General features: G+C 45.4%; 1 protein-coding gene across 1 annotated transcript in view; it reads right to left on the reverse strand.

Moving 5' to 3' along the window:
* The window catches only part of LOC138294019 (equilibrative nucleobase transporter 1-like), a 387,196-nt gene that overhangs the window by 224,432 nt on the left and 141,941 nt on the right, over window positions 1–20,823 (reverse strand). The window contains exon 6 of the mRNA XM_069233271.1: window positions 4,521–4,660. Coding sequence (XP_069089372.1) covers window positions 4,521–4,660 — 140 coding nt within the window. The remainder of the gene's footprint in view (window positions 1–4,520; window positions 4,661–20,823) is intronic.

Below are 20,823 nucleotides of genomic sequence, written 5' to 3' on the forward strand. Positions count from 1 at the left end.
TCACTTGTTGTTTTTGCTTTGTCGCCCTAAGTGGGAAGGGTATGCCCAGACGTGGGTCCCGTGCTTCCCATGCCACTGGATTCAAGCTAGCCTGGCTGATGAGGGGTGAAACCCCGAAACCGGTCCCAGGATGCTTGTTTCCGGTCCAGTGAGGACCTGGCTTGGCAGTTCGGTCTGGACTGTTCCCATGAGGAACAGGGTCAAGACTGATTTGCATATGTCTGGGTCCAAACTGGGGTGGCATGGTGAGCAAAAGAACGATGGATTAAACCCAGATCTATGACTGGGGGTGAGTGTTTGACAATGTTCAGCATTCCGTCCATCACTTGTTGTTTTTGCTTTGTCTAGATCATGCAACATATTGCCAGAGCATCAACAGCTGTTCTAGATCATGCAACCCTTTACCAGACCACTGAAGGCTGTTCTACATCATGACACGTACTACCAGGCCCTTTCATGCCAGTCCAGAATATGGCGCAACATTCCAGCAAGTACCAGGCCATCATAGGTTGTTCTAGATCATACCAGACAACACCAGGGCCTGGCATCATAGCGCATGACGGAACATTCCACAATGTGGTCATTCCAAACCATTCCGACCAAGGATGCCTCCAGACCATGCCACCAAGTTCTGTGCCAAGGACAGACTGCTGCCTCTAGTACAGTGCCTTCCACGGCTTCTGGCTGCCACCGCCAGGATCACAGACAGGCTGGGCACCCAGGATGCTTCAGTACCGCCATCTTGAAATGCTCTTGGTGGCATCAAGGGTTCTCCACCATCAAGTTTCGGGGGCACCGACAGTCGCTTCCCAGGGCACGCCTTCTAGTGAGGGGTTGGGAGTCTGGGTTCCTTGTCGCTGCTTCCATCTCCACCAGGACGACTTGGCGCTTCCCAGCAACCGTGCAGTTACACGCAAATACAAATAAGGGCTAAGAGAACTACAGTACAGTTCACAGGTTCGAGACTGGGCGGAAGGTGAGGAATACTCATCTGGAAGTCAGGTTCCAGGTCTGCAGTCTGCGCCCCCCAGCACCGCCGGTCATCAGCTCCCACAGATCTGACTCAAGGATGGCCAGGGCCGGACTGGCCCTAGCGGGCGTCGGGCGTTTCCCCGGGGGTCTGGAAGGGTGGGGCCGTTTTTGCAGTAGTGGGGGCTGGTTTTGCAGCATTGCTGTAATTTTGGTCCCCAGTAACAAAAGAATCAGTGCTTCGCACTTGCAGCCCCCCCCTGACCTGGGTGTTGGAACGAGAAAGTCGCCCTAAGCTGGGAGGTCGCTTGTTTTTTGAGGTGCCGTCCTGCACCCTCTTTAAACCTCTGCTATGCCTGCGGCCTCCATGAGTGATTAGCCGGTTTGAAGGATGCCAATACCTTTTTGCGGCCTGGGGGCTCCTGCGGTCCGCCGGTCCCCGCCCTCGGGGGGTGTCTGTCGCGGGCCCCAAAGAGGTCCGCTGCGCTCATCGGCGGTCCTAAGAGACCTCAAGGCCTCCAGGAGGGACGCTGACCTCCAAGCAGAGGGCATCCTGAAGGTGAACCCTGATGTCTGTGGTCTCACAAGGAATGTAGGTTTTGTTTCAGACCGGGCCACCGATGAGGGCTGACGTTTATGGCTCGATTGGAGCAAAAATCAGTAAAGTCAAAAGTGAAAACATCATATCTGTGATACACGTTGAGGTAAAGCGATGAGGCAACTAATTCGACATGGAAGATGATGGTGGAAAAAAGGAATAAAACTGGGATATAAGACTGATGCCAAAGAAAACGTGGAGTTGATGTTTCAGTCATCAGGGATGTTATCTTGTGCTTTGCAGGTCTGTAGAGCGCACTATCACCAGGGAGAGTATCCTGTGCTCAGCAGGTGTGGGTTTAGCCAAAGTTGGGGCCTAGTGGGACTCCTCAAAAAGCCACGTTTTCAGCTTCTAGCGGAGTTGAAGAAGTGGGGAGGAGGCTCTTGTACGCAGCAGAAGGTCATTCCATCCTTTAGGAGCGATGGAGGAGAGGGCTGGGCCGCTAGGTCTGCTGTTCGTATGACTGGGATTGTGCAGGGAGGAGGCCAGATTACCGGAGGCTTCTGGAAGGGTTGTGAAAGCAGGTGCCATTGCTGAGGTGCGCTGGGCCAGTGCCATGTAGTGCCTTGAAAGTGTGGGTGAGGAGTTCGGATTGTGCTCGTTTTTTGAACGGGGAGCCAGTGGAGCTCCTTCAGGTGTGGTGTGATGAGAGCTCAGCGGATTGAGAGTGATTCTGGCTGCTGAGTTTTGAATGGTCTACAGCCTTTTGGTGAGTTTGTTGTTGACCTGGCATAGAAGGTGTTTCCATAGTCAAGCTCACTTGTGATGAGGGCGTGTGTGATGTTTTTCTGGGTGCTGATTGGCAGCCATCCAAAAATGTTCTTCTGCATCTTCAGGGTGTGGGAGAATGAGGAGAAGACGGTGATGACTTGGTAACAATTTCAGTCTTGTCTATGTTCAGCTTCAGACGCCTGATCTTCATCCAGTGGATGATTTCATTTCTGCAGGCATTGAACTTGATACGAGTGCTGGGCGTCTTAACTGGCGGAAGAAAATGAGTTGTGTGTCCGTGAAACAGCTGTAGAGGACGTTGATGTTATGAGAGCAGATGATGCTGACTAGAGGTATCATGTATGCCAGGGGTTCTTAACCTTTTAACTACTGTGGACCCCCACTGAATCATTATTGCAGTCCAGGGACCCCCACTGAATCATTATTGGAGTCCAGGGACCCCCACAAGACATTATTTCAAGCTAGGGACCCGGCATACCAATTTTGATGTTTTGAACTGCAAAACAATGCACAAAAATACAGCCAAAAGCATCCATCAAAGGAATACATACATTTTTAAATATGTTATTTAATTTACAAACAAATATAATAAATAGAAATTTTAATTTTATTTTGATGCCATGTGTAGTCCATATTATATTTCTTTTGATTCCCTTGTATTGACTGCTCCCATGAATCAATCCCAACATTGCAAATTAATTTTTAGCCTCCAATTTCAAATTCCTTCACATTTACAGAACATTTAAACATTTCTAATTTTACAATTTGCTTTTTTTATTTATATACACTTTAAAAATATTATTATATTATTTTTCTTAGCAGATGCGGACCTCCTGAGAAGGACAGGAGGTTAAAAACCACTGATGTATGCAATGAAGAGGGTTGGGCTCAGGAAAGATCCTTGTAAAACTCTATAAATGAGGTTGTGGGTGTCTGAGGTGTACGGTGCCAGGATGACTGACTGGGTCCTTCCAGTCAGGAAGGAGCAGATTCATCACATTGTGTGTCCTTGCATTCTGTTGTTGTGCAGGATTTGGATAAAGATAGGATGGGAGGCCGTGTCAAATGCTGCAGAGAGGTCTAAGAGGATGACACCCATCTGTCTCCTCTGTCCATAATCATGTGGATGCCTTTCATGGCAGTGATAAGGGCATTTCCTGTGCTGTGGTCGGGTCTGAAAACAGTCTGAGTTGTGTCCAGGAGTTGGTGGTCATTATGGTTCTCTGTGACATGTCTGTTGATGTTTTTCTATAAGTCCTTGGCGGGGAATGGTAACAGGGAGAGCTTTCTGTAGTTGACGAGCGTTGAAGGGTCTACAGAGGGTTTCTTCAGCAATAGGAGGACTGTTGTGTGTTTCTCAGCGCTAAGCATTGCGTCGATGGGTTGCAGTCCACTGGTGGGGACAGGGGTCAGAAGGGGCCGCTGAGTGGATGGACTTCATGGTGGTGGAGGTTTCTTCTGGGGTGATGATGGGCCACGTGGTTAGGATTGATTCTTTGGACAAGATCAGGGGGCGTTTGGCCAGGTCTGTTGGGTTCGATTGCAGGTTGAAGTTGCTGTAAATGGCAGTGATTTTGTTGCTGAAGAATTGAGACAGATTGTTGCAGAAGGCCTACAAGAGGGTGATCCAGTTAGAGGTGGTCGATTATAAGGTGAAATCCCTCACAATGGTGAAGATTTCTTTGCTATTGTAATTGCTGGCATTGAGCGGCACATTTGGTGGTATGAATAATTTGGTGGTAGCGTCTGAGGGCAGATTTAAATGTGCTCCTATCTGTATTGTCCTGGCCCATTCTCTATCTGTGCTCCAGTTGTTTGCAGTGGCATTTCATCAGCCTGAGCTCCTCTGTGTACCAACTGGCCTGGAGTCTACATCTTGTTGTGTTGCTGTGTTTAAGGAGGGCCAGGGAGTCGGCATAGGAGTCGATTCAATTGTTAAATGGCTTGGGGATTGTCTACAGAAACACTTTCCAAGGACTTCTTCATGATGTCATTTTACTTAGACAAAGGCTGTTATGCAAGTAGGCAAACGGTAGCAGAAGAAACAAGACCATGCACCTCAGTGGCATGCATTATCATTGAAGCAGCACACGGCTGGTGTATGACAAGCCATGTTGCAATGATTGCATTAGGAGATCTCTCACGCTGCAAGAGATGTCTCTAAATCCTGAACCTGATGAGGTTCTGCCTGAGGCAAGAACCTTTACACAGCGTTCCTTACCCATAGTTGTAGTCCTCAGGTACAGGGTAGGGGATGCGAGTCCGGGGCATCAACAAGAACGTGCGCATGAGGTGCCATATGCTGCAAGCTGCGATGCATACGAACATGGTCATCAGGGTGAGGCCTCGATCATACAGCACCTGTGGGGTGAGAGTGAGGAAAAGGAGGAAGGAAATTCAGTCCTAAAAGCAGTGGCACTGAGCAGTTTCACTGTTTCCAGAGACGCAAACATCACTATTTTCAAAAGAAAATAACTTTCTGGCACTCAAAAGGTTTATTAAGTTCCTAACCTGAAGAGGAGGAATGCAGAATCGAGGGAGAGCAGAACGGGAATTACAAACCAGAAAAAATAAAACATGTCTATCAGCCTCTCGAGAGCATGCGAACTGCTTAGATGAAGGACTTCAACATGGCTCTGTAAGCTGTCCCACCCTGCCCTTTGTTTTGGAACCAGTTTTAACTATCTTCCTAACCTCTAGGATTGAAGCCCTGGACAAATCTAACCATAAAGAGACACGTTCTGAGCTGGACTGTTGTAACCTGTTACTACCACTGGCGTGACAGTAGTCCCCGCAGCCCCCGCAGTGCAGGAGCTCCAGGTGGCCCCCTCAGACAGTACACTATGCATGGGTGGTGGGGCCCTGGCTTGAGAGCTCCTGAGTGGGTGCCTCACTCTCCCTTCAGGTACCTTGCAGATGTACATAGGCCCTATTTATACTTTTTGACGCAAACCAGTGCCGGGGCTGGTTTGAGTTGAAAAATTTACTGCCGGCTAACGCCATTCCTACGCGCCATGCGGGCGCCTTATTTAAGGATTGACGTTAGCCGGCACTGCAGGCTGGTCAGAGTAAAAAAAAATGTCTCAAACCAAGCAGCGCCGGCGTATGGAAGAATGGGGGTTGTGCGTCAAAAAATGGTGCAAGTCAGGTTAGAGTAAAAAATCATGGCTCAAACCAGACTTGTGCCATTTTTTGACACACAACCCCCATTGAAATTACTCCTGTCTTATCAAAGACAGGAGTCATGCCCCCTTGCCCAATGGCCATGCCCAGGGACTGCTGTCCCCTGGGCATGGTCATTGGGCACAGTGGCATGTTGGGGGGCCCAAATTAGGCCCCCCATGCCACTTAAAAAAATGAAAAAATTATACTTACCTCAACTTACCTGTACATTCCTGGGATGGGTCCCCCCATCCATGGGTGTCCTCCTGGGGTGGGCGAGGGTGCCAGGGGGTGTCCCTGGGGGCAGGGAAGGGCACCTCTGGACTGCTTCCATGGTCAGAGACCATGGAAGTGAGCCCACAGTTCCCTTAACGCTTGCCCTCACCCAGGCATTAAAAAACGGCGCACATCAGGCTGTGCACCGTTTTTTAAGGCCCGCCCCCTCCTGTGGGTCAAAATGACGCGGGAGTATAAATAAGGCGTACAGGCCTTAAAGTCATTTTTTGGACGGGAACGCCTACCTTGCATGTCATTAACGCAAGGCGGTTTCCCGCATCCAAAAAATGGCGCACACGGAGGTTTTTTGACATCCGTGGGGTCGGGCGTCATAGTTTAAATATGGGACAAGGTTTGCGCTGAATGTGCATCAAAATGTTTGACGCACATTCAGCGCAAACAGAGTATAAATATGCCCCAGAGTTTTGTTGGAACACTGGTTACTACATCGGGTCTGTGAGTGTCCCCATCACAGGAAAATCCTGACCACAAAGACAGATTCAGAAATACAATACATGACAACTAAAGGCGCCCTTGGGAGACTCCAGTTGGTGCATAAAAGGTATGGGCACCAGATGATTCCTCAGCTGCTCCTTGGACTTCATCAGAATGGGCCATTGTGACAGGTGATGAAGCTGAAATGAAGGTTTTACATTTATTAGCGCTTAAACGTAGTGTGAAAATAATCATGTGTGACTTTAACCGAACTAATAAAGATTGTACGGGGACAAAATGTGCCCTCAAAGTAGTTTGCCAACATTTATAAGCGTGCTTTATATAACGTGGTGTATTAGAATTGCACTAATCCGACATAATCGTAAACGTGTGCTATGATTTGCTTGTTTGAAATGTTTTAGCTTAGCATTACTTTAGTGCAGGCTTCGGCCTAGTTGCTTGATCTCACGGTTTAGATGCTCGTATTTTTCCAATGTGCTATTAAACGTGTATTTCTGCTTGAAGCTGTACTTTTCCACTGAGATCGTTCACATGCTTATCTTAAGGTTTCGTGCCAGCCTGGCATATTTTCTCTTTACTCCAAGGTCAATCTGCAGGTGCGGACAATGGAAGCTCTGAAAGTGAGTTAATTGGTATAAAATGTTCCAACTTGCGTACTCGTCTCCAAGGATAATGTATGCTTAAGTAAAAGCTTGAGAACTGTCGTTTTTGATTGGACAATTTGAAGCTAACCTATGAACCCTCCAATGGAAGACCCTACTGGATTTGAACTGTTGTCTATTTAAACCAGGTGCACGAGAGAAAAAGCAGCCATTTATTGGACTTCGCCCATGCCCGCCATTTTGCAGGACATTGCAGCTATTATGGCCCACCTTGCTGCAACGCCATTTTGAGAGACTTTGATTCTTTCTCTAATCGAGAGAAAGAGACTTAAATGATTCTTACCCTAGAGACTTTAACTTTGATTTGTCCCTTTGCATGAAGTAGTAGTTATACCTTGCCGCCGTGAGGCAATTGCCCCGTCCACCTTGCCCCTTTGCCCCGTCCCATGCTGATCGAGAAACGGTACCTGTGAGACGAAGACTTCCTTGAATGCTGATCGTAATTGGTAAATATGAAAGGAAATTGTAAAATTGCATTGTGTTTCTTTTAGGTAACCAACTGCTGATTTTGATAAGAGCCCTAGTTAGGAGTTTTCTAAATTAATGTTGCTAAATTGTTTTTGCATGAAGTCCCACATGCCGATGCTAATTTGAGGTTAGATGAGGATTCCTTATGTCGCACGATGCAATTGGAGATCTTGTTATGCTGACTAAATGTATGCAATTAGTTCATTACAGATTATCGTATTAGTGATTTGCATTGCTATTATCGAATGCCTTGTTGTTCAAATGCTGCATAGATTGCACTTGTTTCGCCGTTATGGACAGCTATTAATGTTCATTTATGTTTATCATTTGGTGTTGAGACACATCTCTATCGTGCTAGCTTTGTTAATATAGGGAAATAAATTCACTAACTTTGAATAAATTGGTGTGGTTATTCCTGACTGAAAGGTCAGGGTTCGCCGAAAATGTATTCTGGATTAGTTGTTAAATGTTATGTGGATCAGGGCATTGCTTATGTCCGTTATTGATCATTGGTTTGATTAAATTGACTGATTAAGGGTGCCGAGGGTCCCACTTAGCCAAAAGATTCATCGGCCTAAAGAGCGTCCAAAATACAGGTAAATTAGTAGGCCGGAACGCTCTATCAGTAGATGGTAGCAGAGGACGGTTTCGTCTTTTGGGACCCCGTACTCTTAAAGTACATGGTGTTGAATTAACGGTTACGCCCTTTGAGACCCCACTCGAGAAGTTGAATTAGATTTTCTTGGATAAAACAGATTGAGAGAATGATGATGGGCTAGGTCCACCGCGACTTTCCCGGGATCTCGGAGCTTGCGAATGGAGAGAATGGAGGTGTGGAATCGGCGTTGACGGTACTAGTGATGGTATGAGTGAAGTTAGGATTTTGCGCTTTCACAGCTTATTGCCGCAGATTGTGTGAGAAGGTTGCGAGGAATTTTTTTCTTTCTTTAGAGGATAGCGGAGGTGCGACTCCGAGTGTAGAAGTAGGGAAGTCGTCGAACTTCATAGAAATAGCGGAGGTGCGACTCCGAGTGTGTGAGTAGGGAAGTCGTCGAACTTCATGTGCGAGTGGCGCTTTGTGCTTAAAAAGGTCCACGTGGTTGTTGTTGTTGAGACGGGCCCTGCGAGGTCAAGAGACTCCGGAGTATGTTGTTTTATGTTGTGGTCTGGGCGGTTTAGTAGGTTGATCGGGCGTGGTCAACAAGTCGGTACGTGTGTAAGGGAGTGAAAGAAACTTCGACTTCGGGCTTTGACAAGATTCTAAGTGCACTAGAATAGATCATTGACAAGTTGAGAGTAGGTCTGCGGGTCAGATTTGCTTGCGAACGTGGGGACCGAGAAAGATGGAATAACTGCCGAGGCTAGTGAAAAATCCCTAAGGTCCTGAAGCGACTGTGTTACCCTTCCTGTAGTAAACCGACAGATCTGTTTTATATTTTTGGTAGCTCGCGATACATGCAAGAAGTTGTTACGAGAGGAGCTGAGTGAAGGAGGACTAGCCGCGAGGCTTTGTCAGCCGCAGTGTGTGTGAGTGTGACGTCACTAGGAGCCGCGCTGGGATAGGTTGGTCGTAGAGAAGGGTCGCGCACGGATTGGACGCAGTCCGTGGGGCTCGATTGGAAGGGGAAAGGCAAGCGAAGAGTATTCCGGCAATTAAAGTCACCTATTGATTACAAATTTTGTGAAATAAAAAGACGAGAAAATGACATTCTTTAAAGCATTTAGGAGTGCGATGAAGGGGGAGTCTTACATTAAAGCGAGCGTAGGAGAGGAGACGCCGCCCGAAGGTACCCCAGCTTACATTATAATGGAAGAGAAGGGGGTAGCTCCGTGTCTTTGGCTAAAGCAATGGCACAAGCTGACAGAGAAACATGGGAGCGTAGCGTTCCCGATACATGGGACATTCAATATAAGGATCCTAGAGAATTTGAGATTCGCGATGTACGACATGAAGGTACCTCCGAGGCCAGCACAGTTTGAGGCTCTAGCGAATTGGGAACTAATGGCTAGGCAGCAGCAGCAAAATAAGTTCGAGACTAGGATAAGGAAGGTGGAAAAGACACTAGCGGACGCTAGGTGGGATAATGCACAGACGGTGTGGAGGTCAGATGTATTGCAGGGGATAAAATTGTTTCCCGCAATTACTAAGGAAGAAGAGGAGACAGGTAAGAAAGCTACCTGTAAGACAAACAGGAGGTGTTCCAAGGATAGAGAGGACGAGGAAAAGTTGAGAAGAGAAGAGGAGTTAGAGGATGAGGAGTTAATAATGCAATTGCTGAACGACCGTCCACCACCTTATGCGGAGAGTGGACAAGGTCCAAGTACCAGTTCTGCCCCTCCGGCACCGGTACAGAACAGTGAAACTCAGAGTTCAGGAGCATCATCGGGATCTAAGGACCCGAGTTTACTGTTCACCCCGCAGATACCGCAGGTTAGGAGAATATATCCAGATGTGCCCATGTTGAAACCAGCAGAAAATTATCAGCCGCAGATCCCAAGGTACAACAGCAGTGATAACAGTACGGGAATGGTTCTAGATCCGACTGCAATGGGAGGACAGAATGGTCACAACCCAACACTGGCACAAGCTGAATCAACCCAGTTTTTGATGCCTCAAAAGCAGATGCAGGGAGGGACAGCACATGCTCAGATGACAGGGAGTCAGATGGGCATGCCGGCAATGATGACCCATCGTGTGGGAATGAACATGTCTCAGAACATGGGAAATGGACAGAACCCAGACGCGATATCGCTACCCATTACTGTAGGTCCAACGGTACCTTTGTATAGTGAGCCTAACTTAGGAATGAGCGGTCAGGGATCTATGCTGCAGAGTGGGACAGAAAGGAGGTGCATAGAAAACACTCCAGGAATAACTCCGATAGTGGCTCAGCCAACCGGATCTGGGTCCTTGATGGAGTTTAGTCCCATATGTGCTCAGTCAACACTGGTGAGGTCGAGTCCCCCACTGATAATACCTTTAACATCGAACACTGAAAAGTTGCCGCAACCATCAATGGCAGTCGATGTGAATGCTACACTGATGGGGTTGAATGCGCAACAACTGACACAGTGGTTCAACAGTCTGAATTCCACACAAAGCTCAGCCAGTGGGAAGGGAGAAGATTATATGAATAGGATGAGGTTGAACATGGAAGCACAAGAATTGGTGGAAGGGACTATGGGTGTGAATAGGTTAGAGTCCTACTCGGAAGAAGAGCTGAGGTATCTATGTCCCAGGATTACGAAGGAAGTGAACAAGGTACATAAAAGCTTGCAGGAAATAGCTGACAAAAACGGGGTTGACATAGATAAGACAAAACACTTGAGCAGAAGCTACAGGTTGGATTTTGGGACCACAGATTTTGAACACATGAGGTCAGCAGGCATGAAGGCGCACATTAGAGAATTGCTGCAGAGTGCACAAGTGTGGAGGTGTTTAGACAAGTGGGAAAGCAGGTGGGTAAAGAGAAAGGAAAAGAGGAGGGACAGTGCTACAGAGCAAAATGAGAAAAGACCACAGAGTAGCGAGGCAGTAACCATGTTACCAATGAGGGAGACAGCAGGGGGAAAATTAATACATGTACCATGGCATAGAAGCGACATTCAGTCTTTTACGGATGATTTTCCCAAACTGAGAGAGAAACCGATTGAATGGTATCAACAGACTGACAGGTTTGTGAAGCTTGCAAAATGTCTCTGGGAAGACCTGAACACTCTCTTTGAGATTGTGGTTCCGGCAGATTTGTGGGAGGATTGCAAAAGAGCTGTAGGCTGGCCGACAAGTGAACCAGAGAGAGACAGGGATACGGGTGCACCATCACCTATGGTGATGAGCTTGTACTATAAGGTGATTGAGCATTTGAAGACGAAGGTTGCCGCGAAGAATGTGGATTGGCAGAAGATTGATCGAACTGCCCAAGAAGCTAAAGAGTCGATTCATAGTTACTATGAGAGGTTGCTGAAGGCGTTCAAGAACTACAGTGGCACGGAAACAATAGAGGCGAAGGACATGCTTCATTTTGTGTTCAGATTTGTGGAAGGGCTGAGACCAGAGATAAGTCAGATGATAAAGTCGCATTTGATTTGTTGGCAGTCGAAACCTATTGATGAAGTATTGAATTATGCGAAATACTGTAGCGATGAAATTGAAGTGAAGCAGAAAAGGTTGAAAGAGAAGGTGATGATGATGCAGCTTAAAGCAGCTCAGACAGGTTTGCAAGGTCTGCAAGGGTTGCAAGGGTTCCAACAGCAGGTACCGCAACCGCAGCCGCAGTTACAGGGAAACATGGCGTTTCAGCCACAGGTGAGAGGCAGAGGGAGAGGAGGCTTTGTGAATAATGGTCCGGATTTAAACACTGTTGTGAATGGTGTACAGGCAATGAAGAAGGTTATGCCGTGTCACGTGTGCGGAATTGTCGGTCATTGGAAACGCGAGTGCCCGATGGTGGTGCAGGAAGGTGCAGGTGCAGGTGTTGGTCAGCAAAATAATGATGTCAATGCATTTCAGACAATGAGGGGACCGAAAATGAGAGGTCCAAATCCAAATTTTCAGGCCGTAAATCAGTTGCAGGGGTTACAGCCCATGCAGCCGCAGCAGATGCAGATGCCTCGTATGCAGATGACGCAAATGCAGCCAATGCAACAGCAGTTACCCATGGTACCTAATCAGCAAATGCAAATAACCTTGGCACCAATGAGTCAGCAGCAAGTGATGGTTCCTCCACAGGTCTCGGGTCAGGTAATGAGTACAAATGGCACCGTACAACAGTTCCCACTACACAGTGAGAGTGGAATAGACAATGTGTGGGAGAGTGAAAGTTCAGGAGAGGAGGGAGATTGTGTGCTTGCAGCATCCTTGGAAGTTGATCAAAAGGGTCCGTACGTGGAGGGAAGAGTAATGGGTCATCGTGTCTCCTTCCTGGTTGACACAGGAGCAACACGTTCAACTGTTAAGAGCATTGAAGTACCAAATCTGCCACTCTCGGGGAGGACAGTTCAAGTGGTGGGAGTAGCAAACAGGCACCTGACAAACCCAATTACAGATCCGGTACCAGTCAGCATTGGTAACTATCAAGGGTTACACCAATTTGTGGTATGTGACTCAAGCCCGATAGCACTGCTAGGGAGAGACCTATTGTGCAAATTGGGTTGTTCGATTATGTGTTCGAACGAGGGAATAAAAATACAGACGAGCAGTGATGGGGAAGAAGAGGACAGTGTAGAGGGGGATGAGATGGAAACTGTCGATGAAGATTATCCTCTGATTTGTCTGTTCCCGATGATAACTGAAGAAGATATTCCAGCTGAATTACGGGAAACAGTCGGAAAGGAAGTGTGGGATATGACAGGGAAAGAGGTGGGATTGATGAAAGGAGTGGAACCAGTGAAAGTGACTGTGAAACCCAATGCAATCTTTCCCCAGACCCCACAATACCACATGGCACAAGACACCCTCATGAAAGTTGCTCAACTCATAGATGAATTTGTAAAACAGGGAGTACTGAAAGAAGTGTTAAGCAGCCCATGTAATTCACCAATCATGGGACTAATAAAACCGAGTGGAAAGGTCCGACTCGTGCAGGACTTGAGGAAAATAAATGACATCATAGTCAAATGCTGCCCTGTCGTACCAAACCCGGCTGTGATAATGTTTCAGGTCCCTTGCGATGCCGAGTGGTTCTCAGTCATCGATTTGTCACAAGCGTTCTTCTCTGTGCCTCTTCATGAGGACAGTCAATTTCTCTTTTGTTTCAAATTCTTAGACAGAGTGTACAGTTGGTGTCGAATCCCTCAAGGGTTTTCTGAGTCACCGTCAATATTCAATCAGATTCTAAAGAAAGACTTGGAAGCATTAGAATTGCCATTCGAATCAACTCTAGTACAGTACATCGATGACTTACTGATTGCATCAAAGACAGAAAGTGGCTGCACAGCCGATACAATTGCTCTGCTGAACCATTTGGGAAGGAATGGACATAAGGTGTCTCCTTCCAAATTACAGTTCTGTCAGAAGAAAGTGAAATACTTGGGTCACCAGATAGAGAAAGGGTCAAGGAGAATTATGAAGGAAAGAATAACGAGTGTACTTCAGATGAGTCCACCAAAGACAAGGAGGGAGGTGAGGAAGTTTTTGGGAATGGTGGGCTATTGTCGCCAGTGGATTCCCAACTTCTCGACTCTAGCAAAGCCTTTACTGAAGTTGACCCAGAAGGATGCCTTGGATCAAATTGAGCTGAAAGGAGACGAGATGGATGCTTTTGTTGAATTGAAGGAATGCATGTGCAGGGCTCCAGCTTTAGGTATGCCTGACTACACAAAGCCTTTCACATTGTTTTGTCATGAACGTGATGCATGTTCTTTGTCTGTCTTGACTCAAGCCCATGGTGGCATAAACAGACCAGTAGCGTACTTTTCAGCTACTTTGGATCCGGTCGCAGCAGCACTCCCAGGGTGTTTGCGCGCCGTAGCAGCAGTTGGTATCAACCTCACTCAGAGTGAAGGAATAGTGATGGGACACCCAGTAACAGTCATGGTCCCTCACTCAGTTGAGATACTTTTGACCCGCTCCCGAACGCAACACATGACTGGAGCAAGACTCACAAGGTATGAAACGATAATACTGGGCTCACCGAATGTGCAGCTGAAAAGGTGCACTACGTTGAATCCAGCAACCTTGCTTCCCGGTGAAAATGCTGAAATTGAGGACGCTGAGGACGTCGAGCATGACTGCCTTCAGGTGACTGAATTTTGCACAAAACCTCGACCTGACATTAAGGATACTAAGCTTGATGAAAATGACCAAATTGTTTTTGTTGATGGTTCATGTCTAAGAGATGGGATGGGAATTTTGAAAGCAGGATATGCTGTATGTACTGTAACAGGGGTCTTGGAAGCGTCCTGGCTTCAAGGAGTCTATTCTGCACAAGTAGCAGAACTTGTAGCCCTTACAAGAGCATGTCAACTGTCTGCATTGATGAAAGTCACCATTTACACTGATAGTCAGTACGGGTTTGGGATTGTGCACGACTTTGGACAACTATGGTCACAGAGAGGTTTCCTGACTTCGTCAGGATCCCCAGTGAAAAACGGGGAGAGAATAAGGGAATTGTTACACGCCATTCAAATGCCAGCCGAAGTTGCAGTGGTAAAGTGTAGTGCTCATACAAAAGGACAGGACTATGTTTCCCTGGGAAATGCATATGCGGATCAAGGCGCAAGATTTTGTGCCTTGAATTGTATATTACTCAGAGATGAATGGAATTCGATAAGTGAACCAGAACTCGAACCAGCTGAAGCATTTGCCTTGAAGGTTGTAGATACAATAGATGAATTAAAAGCATTACAGAATAACGTCAGGGAGGATGAAAGGGAGTCCTGGATTAAATCACAATGTATAAAAAGACCAGAAGAGTTATGGGTTTCAAATGAGGGAAAATTTGTTTTGCCAAATAGTCTCTTATCACAGCTTGCGCGGTTCTATCATGGGCAGGCTCACCTAGGGAGAGATGCCATGATAAGATTGTTCAAAACTGATTGGTTTAACCCAAGATTTCGTCAAGCTGCAGAAGCAGTTTGCCATCGATGTGTCACTTGCCAGCAGATGAACCCAGGAAAGGGAACAGTTGTGAACGCGAGCCACATTGGCAGAGCCAGTGGCCCGTTTAGTCGAATGCAGATGGACTTCATTGAGATGCCTGTGCATGGAGGTCTGAAGTATGTGTTGGTGATTGTGTGCATTTTTAGTCACTGGATTGAGGCATACCCCACACGTAGAAATGACAGCCTTACAGTTGCAAAGCTATTGTTGAGGGAGTTAATACCACGTTTCGGATTCCCGATCTCTTTAGAATCAGATAGCGGAAGTCACTTCAATAACGAGGTGATAAAGTTACTTTGCGAAGCGCTGAACATTGAGCAAAAACTGCATTGTAGCTATCGCCCTGAAGCATCAGGACTGGCGGAGCAAATGAATGGTACACTGAAATCAAGAATGGCGAAAATATGTGCATCGACAAATTTGAAATGGCCTGACGCATTGCCCTTGGTGTTAATGTCAATGAGAAACACCCCTGATAGAAAGACTGGATTGTCTCCGCACGAAATTCTCATGGGCAGGGCTATGAGACTTCCTGCAGTTCCCGCAAACGCGCTTTTGAATATTACAGATGATATGGTGTTAGACTACTGCAAGGGTCTGGCTGACGTGGTTCGCTCTTTCTCTCACAAGGTGGAAGCAACCACCTTGCCACCGATCCAAGGTCCAGGACACGCACTGAAAGCAGGTGACTGGGTCGTGGTAAAGAAGCACGTGAGGAAGTCGTGTCTGGAACCCCGTTGGAAAGGCCCTTTCCAAGTGATCCTGATGACAACTACCGCTGTGAAGTGTGCGGGGGTTCCCAACTGGATTCACGCCAGTCACACAAAGAAAGTGTTGTGTCCCACAGATGAGGAAGTTGAATCGCTAAAACTGCCAGTGCCTGATAAAACAGTGCTGAGTGCTGAGACAGAGCAAAATCGAACTGAAAGCGAACAGGCAGGAACGGAAGAGAGAGAGATATTCTCTGAGGACGAAGAGACCAACTCACTTGGGGAAGACCAAGGAGAAAGTTCAGACAGCGACGAAGCAGCTGAAGGTGACAAAGAGCCTGAAGCAGCTGAGGGTAGCAAAGAGCCTGAAGCAGCTGAAGGTGACAAGGAACCTGAAGCAGCTGAAAGTGATAAAGAGCCTGAAGAAAGTAACGGTGACGAAGGGCTCGAAAGAGGTGAAAAGGCAGGAGAGCCTGATCAGAGGAGGGCTTTCCCAGAAGCAGACGATAGAGAAAAAGAAAAGGAGGACGTGATTGATTCCCCAGAAGGAGGGGACAAGGCAGAACAGAACGAAACAGTTCAAGCTTCCACAGAAAAGATTGCAGGTCCATCAAATGGACACGGTGCAAAGAGAAGACTAAGTGTATCACCCATAAAAGAAAGGACTAAGGAAAGTTTGAACGACGGAGAAAGGCCAAAAGTGAAAGAGAAAAGAAAGGAAGTGACTGTCGTGGTACCATCCTCAAGTGAAGGAAAAGACTTGGCCAAAGAGGAAAGTACCAGTGAGGCAGAGTCGAAAAGAGAAGCAAAATTGAAAAGGAAAAGGATACCGAACAGAAGGTATTCCGGTCCTGAATGGGCATATGTAGTTCATGACGATTGGACTGACGAATATGTATCTCTTAGCCTCGAGAACGAAGAAGAAGAGATACCAATAGAAAAGAAAAGTTTTATGGACTCTGTTGATTGAAAGGGTGATAAAAGACATTGCTCGCTACAATCCAACCTGATACAAACAACCAGCTGAGACATTGCTAAACCGGATGAGACTTTTGCTGAACTGATAAAGACTGAGTTATTGCCGAATTGAGACAAATGCTGCTAACCGATAAGTGACTGGCCTCTTGAAGAAGACGGTGTGAACATTGCGCTCGCTCAGCTTTGTAACTGAATTGCTAAATAGTTTCTTTTACAGGTGCTTCCAGCTTTCTGATTCTATACAGATCATGACTGGGTACGCTACACAAAACAATAGAAAGAAATATTGTAAATGTGTGTGTATAGGCTTAGTAATTGCATGTGTACTAATAATAATGGCAATAGTGCTTGGAATGCATGGAAAGGGTGAGAACGAGAAAATTGATGCTTCTACTCTTGCTCCTGTTACTGTCACTGAACTAACCGCACTGAAAAGACTAGAATTAGATGAGAGACACTTGCATGATAAGAAAGAGCTTTCATATAATGTTTTCTATCGCTTGCTAACAGAATATGTTGAGACTATGGATGCGAAAGATTGTTATGTGTGTACACAGATACCGACATCAGTAAAGGAAGGGGTGACTTATCACCACATGCCTCTTACATACGGGATTACATGTAGTATAGTAATGTCTAGGTTTTATGGTCAAACTAACCTACAGTATTTTTACTCGAATTATGATGTTACCTTTGCATACGTTCCTATAATAGCGCAGCTAAGCCAGATTGCTAAAGATTGGGATGCTAAAATAATGAGGGAATTTTTCGAGCCAATGCAACCATTTGAAACGGCTCACGCTCATAGGGAAAACCTTACCTGCTCGCTCTCTGCAATAGAAATAAGCTTTTTAGATCGCACAGATGATAGAAGGGCACAAATGAATGCGAAATTAGAAAAAGAGCTACATAAAAGGACTTCAGTAGATAATTATGATTTTGCCGCAATAAAGACACAAGGGAGAATAGCTTTAGATGCTTGGCATGTAGGGAAGTTTTGTATATATCGAGGTGAATCCTATTATGACAATATTTTTGTAGGAGCGAGTGAGTGTAAACATACGTTTATCTTTAAGGCCAAATGGACATTCATGATGAACGGACTTGACCCTGTCATTCCAGGTGTATATTACATTTGTGGGTATAATGCCTATTATCGTCTTCCAAAGGGATGGTGGGGAAGATGTTATTTGGGTATAGTGTTCCCAAAAGTTTATCAGCTGGATGACCTATCGATGATTCAAAAGACATCTGGATCCCATCGTATCCAGAAAAGAGAGACCGCAGCTGCTGTGGTAGGAGATATATTTGGAGCCATGATTCCTTCGTTGGGAGTTGTGCTGAACTCCATCAAGATAAGAAAGTTGTCTACTATAGTGGATAACATGTTGACAAAGTTTTCAGGTGCTATAATTCTGATAGATGCTGAACTTGCAGCGGAAAGAGCTATGACTCTTCAAAATAGGCTTGCTTTAGACATTCTTTTAGCAAAGGATGGCGGCGTTTGCAAAATGCTTGGTGCACAACACTGTTGTACGTATATTCCAGACAATAGTGTGAAAATTAAAACTATGCTTGCTAATCTAACAAAAGAAAGTGCAGATTTGAAGGAATTGAAGGAACCAGGAGTGTGGGAGAAAGTTGGAAAAGGACTTGCTTCAGTGGGAAATTGGATTGGGGGAATTTGGAATGGAATATTGCTAAAAATAATACAGGGAATACTAATAGTTCTAATTTGCATATTTGGAATTTGGGGAATAAAAAGGGGAATAATAATGATTATGGAAAGAATTAGAAGAAGGAAGGAAGAAAAAATAATGAAAAGAATGGCAGAAGAATACAAAGCGCAAACTAGGGGAATTAAAAGGAAAAGAGAACTGACAGAATTTTAATGGAATAAAATTTGTGGGCATGATTTAGTGTGATGACAAGTAGTCATCAGAGGAGGGATTGATGAAGCTGAAATTAAGGTTTTACATTTATTAGCGCTTAAACGTAGTGTGAAAATAATCATGTGTGACTTTAACCGAACTAATAAAGATTGTACGGGGACAAAATGTGCCCTCAGAGTAGTTTGCCAACATTTATAAGCGTGCTTTATATAACGTGGTGTATTAGAATTGCACTAATCCGACATAATCGTAAACGTGTGCTATGATTTGCTTGTTTGAAATGTTTTAGCTTAGCATGACTTTAGTGCAGGCTTCGGCCTAGTTGCTTGATCTCACGGTTTAGATGCTCGTATTTTTCCAATGTGCTATTAAACGTGTATTTCTGCTTGAAGCTGTACTTTTCCACTGAGATCGTTCACATGCTTATCTTAAGGTTTCGTGCCAGCCTGGCATATTTTCTCTTTACGCCAAGGTCAATCTGCAGGTGCGGACAATGGAAGCTCTGAAAGTGAGTTAATTGGTATAAAATGTTGCAACTTGCGTACTCGTCTCCAAGGATAATGTATGCTTAAGTAAAAGCTTGAGAACTGTCGTTTTTGATTGGACAATTTGAAGCTAACCTATGAACCCTCCAATGGAAGACCCTACTGGATTTGAACTGTTGTCTATTTAAACCAGGTGCACGAGAGAAAAAGCAGCCATTTATTGGACTTCGCCCATGCCCGCCATTTTGCAGGACATTGCAGCTATTATGGCCCACCTTGCTGCGACGCCATTTTGAGAGACTTTGATTCTTTCTCTAATCGAGAGAAAGAGACTTAAATGATTCTTACCCTAGAGACTTTAACTTTGATTTGTCCCTTTGCATGAAGTAGTAGTTATACCTTGCCGCCGTGAGGCAATTGCCCCGTCCACCTTGCCCCTTTGCCCCGTCCCATGCTGATCGAGAAACGGTACCTGTGAGACGAAGTCTTCCTTGAATGCTGATCGTAATTGGTAAATATGAAAGGAAATTGTAAAATTGCATTGTGTTTCTTTTAGGTAACCAACTGCTGATTTTGATAAGAGCCCTAGTTAGGAGTTTTCTAAATTAATGTTGCTAAATCGTTTTTGCATGAAGTCCCACATGCCGATGCTAATTTGAGGTTAGATGAGGATTCCTTATGTCGCACGATGCAATTTGAGATCTTATTATGCTGACTAAATGTATGCAATTAGTTCATTACAGATTATCGTATTAGTGATTTGCATTGCTATTATCGAATGCCTTGTTGTTCAAATGCTGCATAGATTGCACTTGTTTCGCCGTTATGGACAGCTATTAATGTTCATATATGTTTATCATTTGGTGTTGAGACACATCTATATCGTGCTAGCTTTGTTAATATAGGGAAATAAATTCACTAACTTTGAATAAATTGGTGTGGTTATTCCTGGCTGAAAGGTCAGGGTTCGCCGAAATGTATTCTGGATTAATTGTTAAGTGTTATGTTGATCAGGGTATTGCTTATGTTCGTTATTGATCATTGGTTTGATTAAATTGACTGATTAAGGGTGCCGAGGGTCCCACTTAGCCAAAAGATTCATCGGCCTAAAGAGCGTCCAAAATACAGGTAAATTAGTAGGCCGGAACGCTCTATCACAGGTTATCCAGACACCACCTACTGGGAGCAGCTAAGGGTTTGGACAGAAACTTCTGTTTGGAGGCGGGGTGGTTGTTGGGTTGTGAATGTTTGGGCTCTTCACTTTTGAGGGTGTCACCTTTTATCCTCAATTGGTACTGTTATTAGTTGTGCCAAATGTTGTCTGCATGCCTGCTCCACTTTTCACAATTCATCTTGGATTGATGCTCCGCTAAGAATCAGAGACACAAACCCTTGAGGATATCTCAGAGTTTACTCAAGGATATCTTAGAGTTTACCCAAGGATATCTCAGAGTTTACTCAAAGATATCTTAGAGTTTACCCAAGGATATCTCAGAGTTTACTCAAGGATACCTCATAGTTTACTCAAGCTAAGGCCAATGTTAGCAGAAATGTAATACCTAGAGTAAAGGAGTTTCATGATGTTCAGGGGTGTATGTTGGCCACAAATGAGCTAGCACGTTAAGGAGTTGTGTGTATCGTGTTTGTAGTAAACTAGGCTCTTACTTGTTGAATGCAATCCTGTTCTCCTACAGTAGAGACTGTGTAGGCAGTTATCTACTATTTTACACTGTATTCTTGGTTTCCAACCCCTCCGCCTCATAACCTTTATTGCTGTCCCTCAACATACTGTGAGGAACAAGCGCCTAAAGGCAGCTCTTTTGGCTATTTCAGCA

The sequence above is a fragment of the Pleurodeles waltl genome, chromosome 4_2 (genome assembly GCF_031143425.1).
Source record: "Pleurodeles waltl isolate 20211129_DDA chromosome 4_2, aPleWal1.hap1.20221129, whole genome shotgun sequence".
In the NCBI taxonomy this organism is placed as follows: Eukaryota; Metazoa; Chordata; class Amphibia; order Caudata; family Salamandridae; genus Pleurodeles; species Pleurodeles waltl.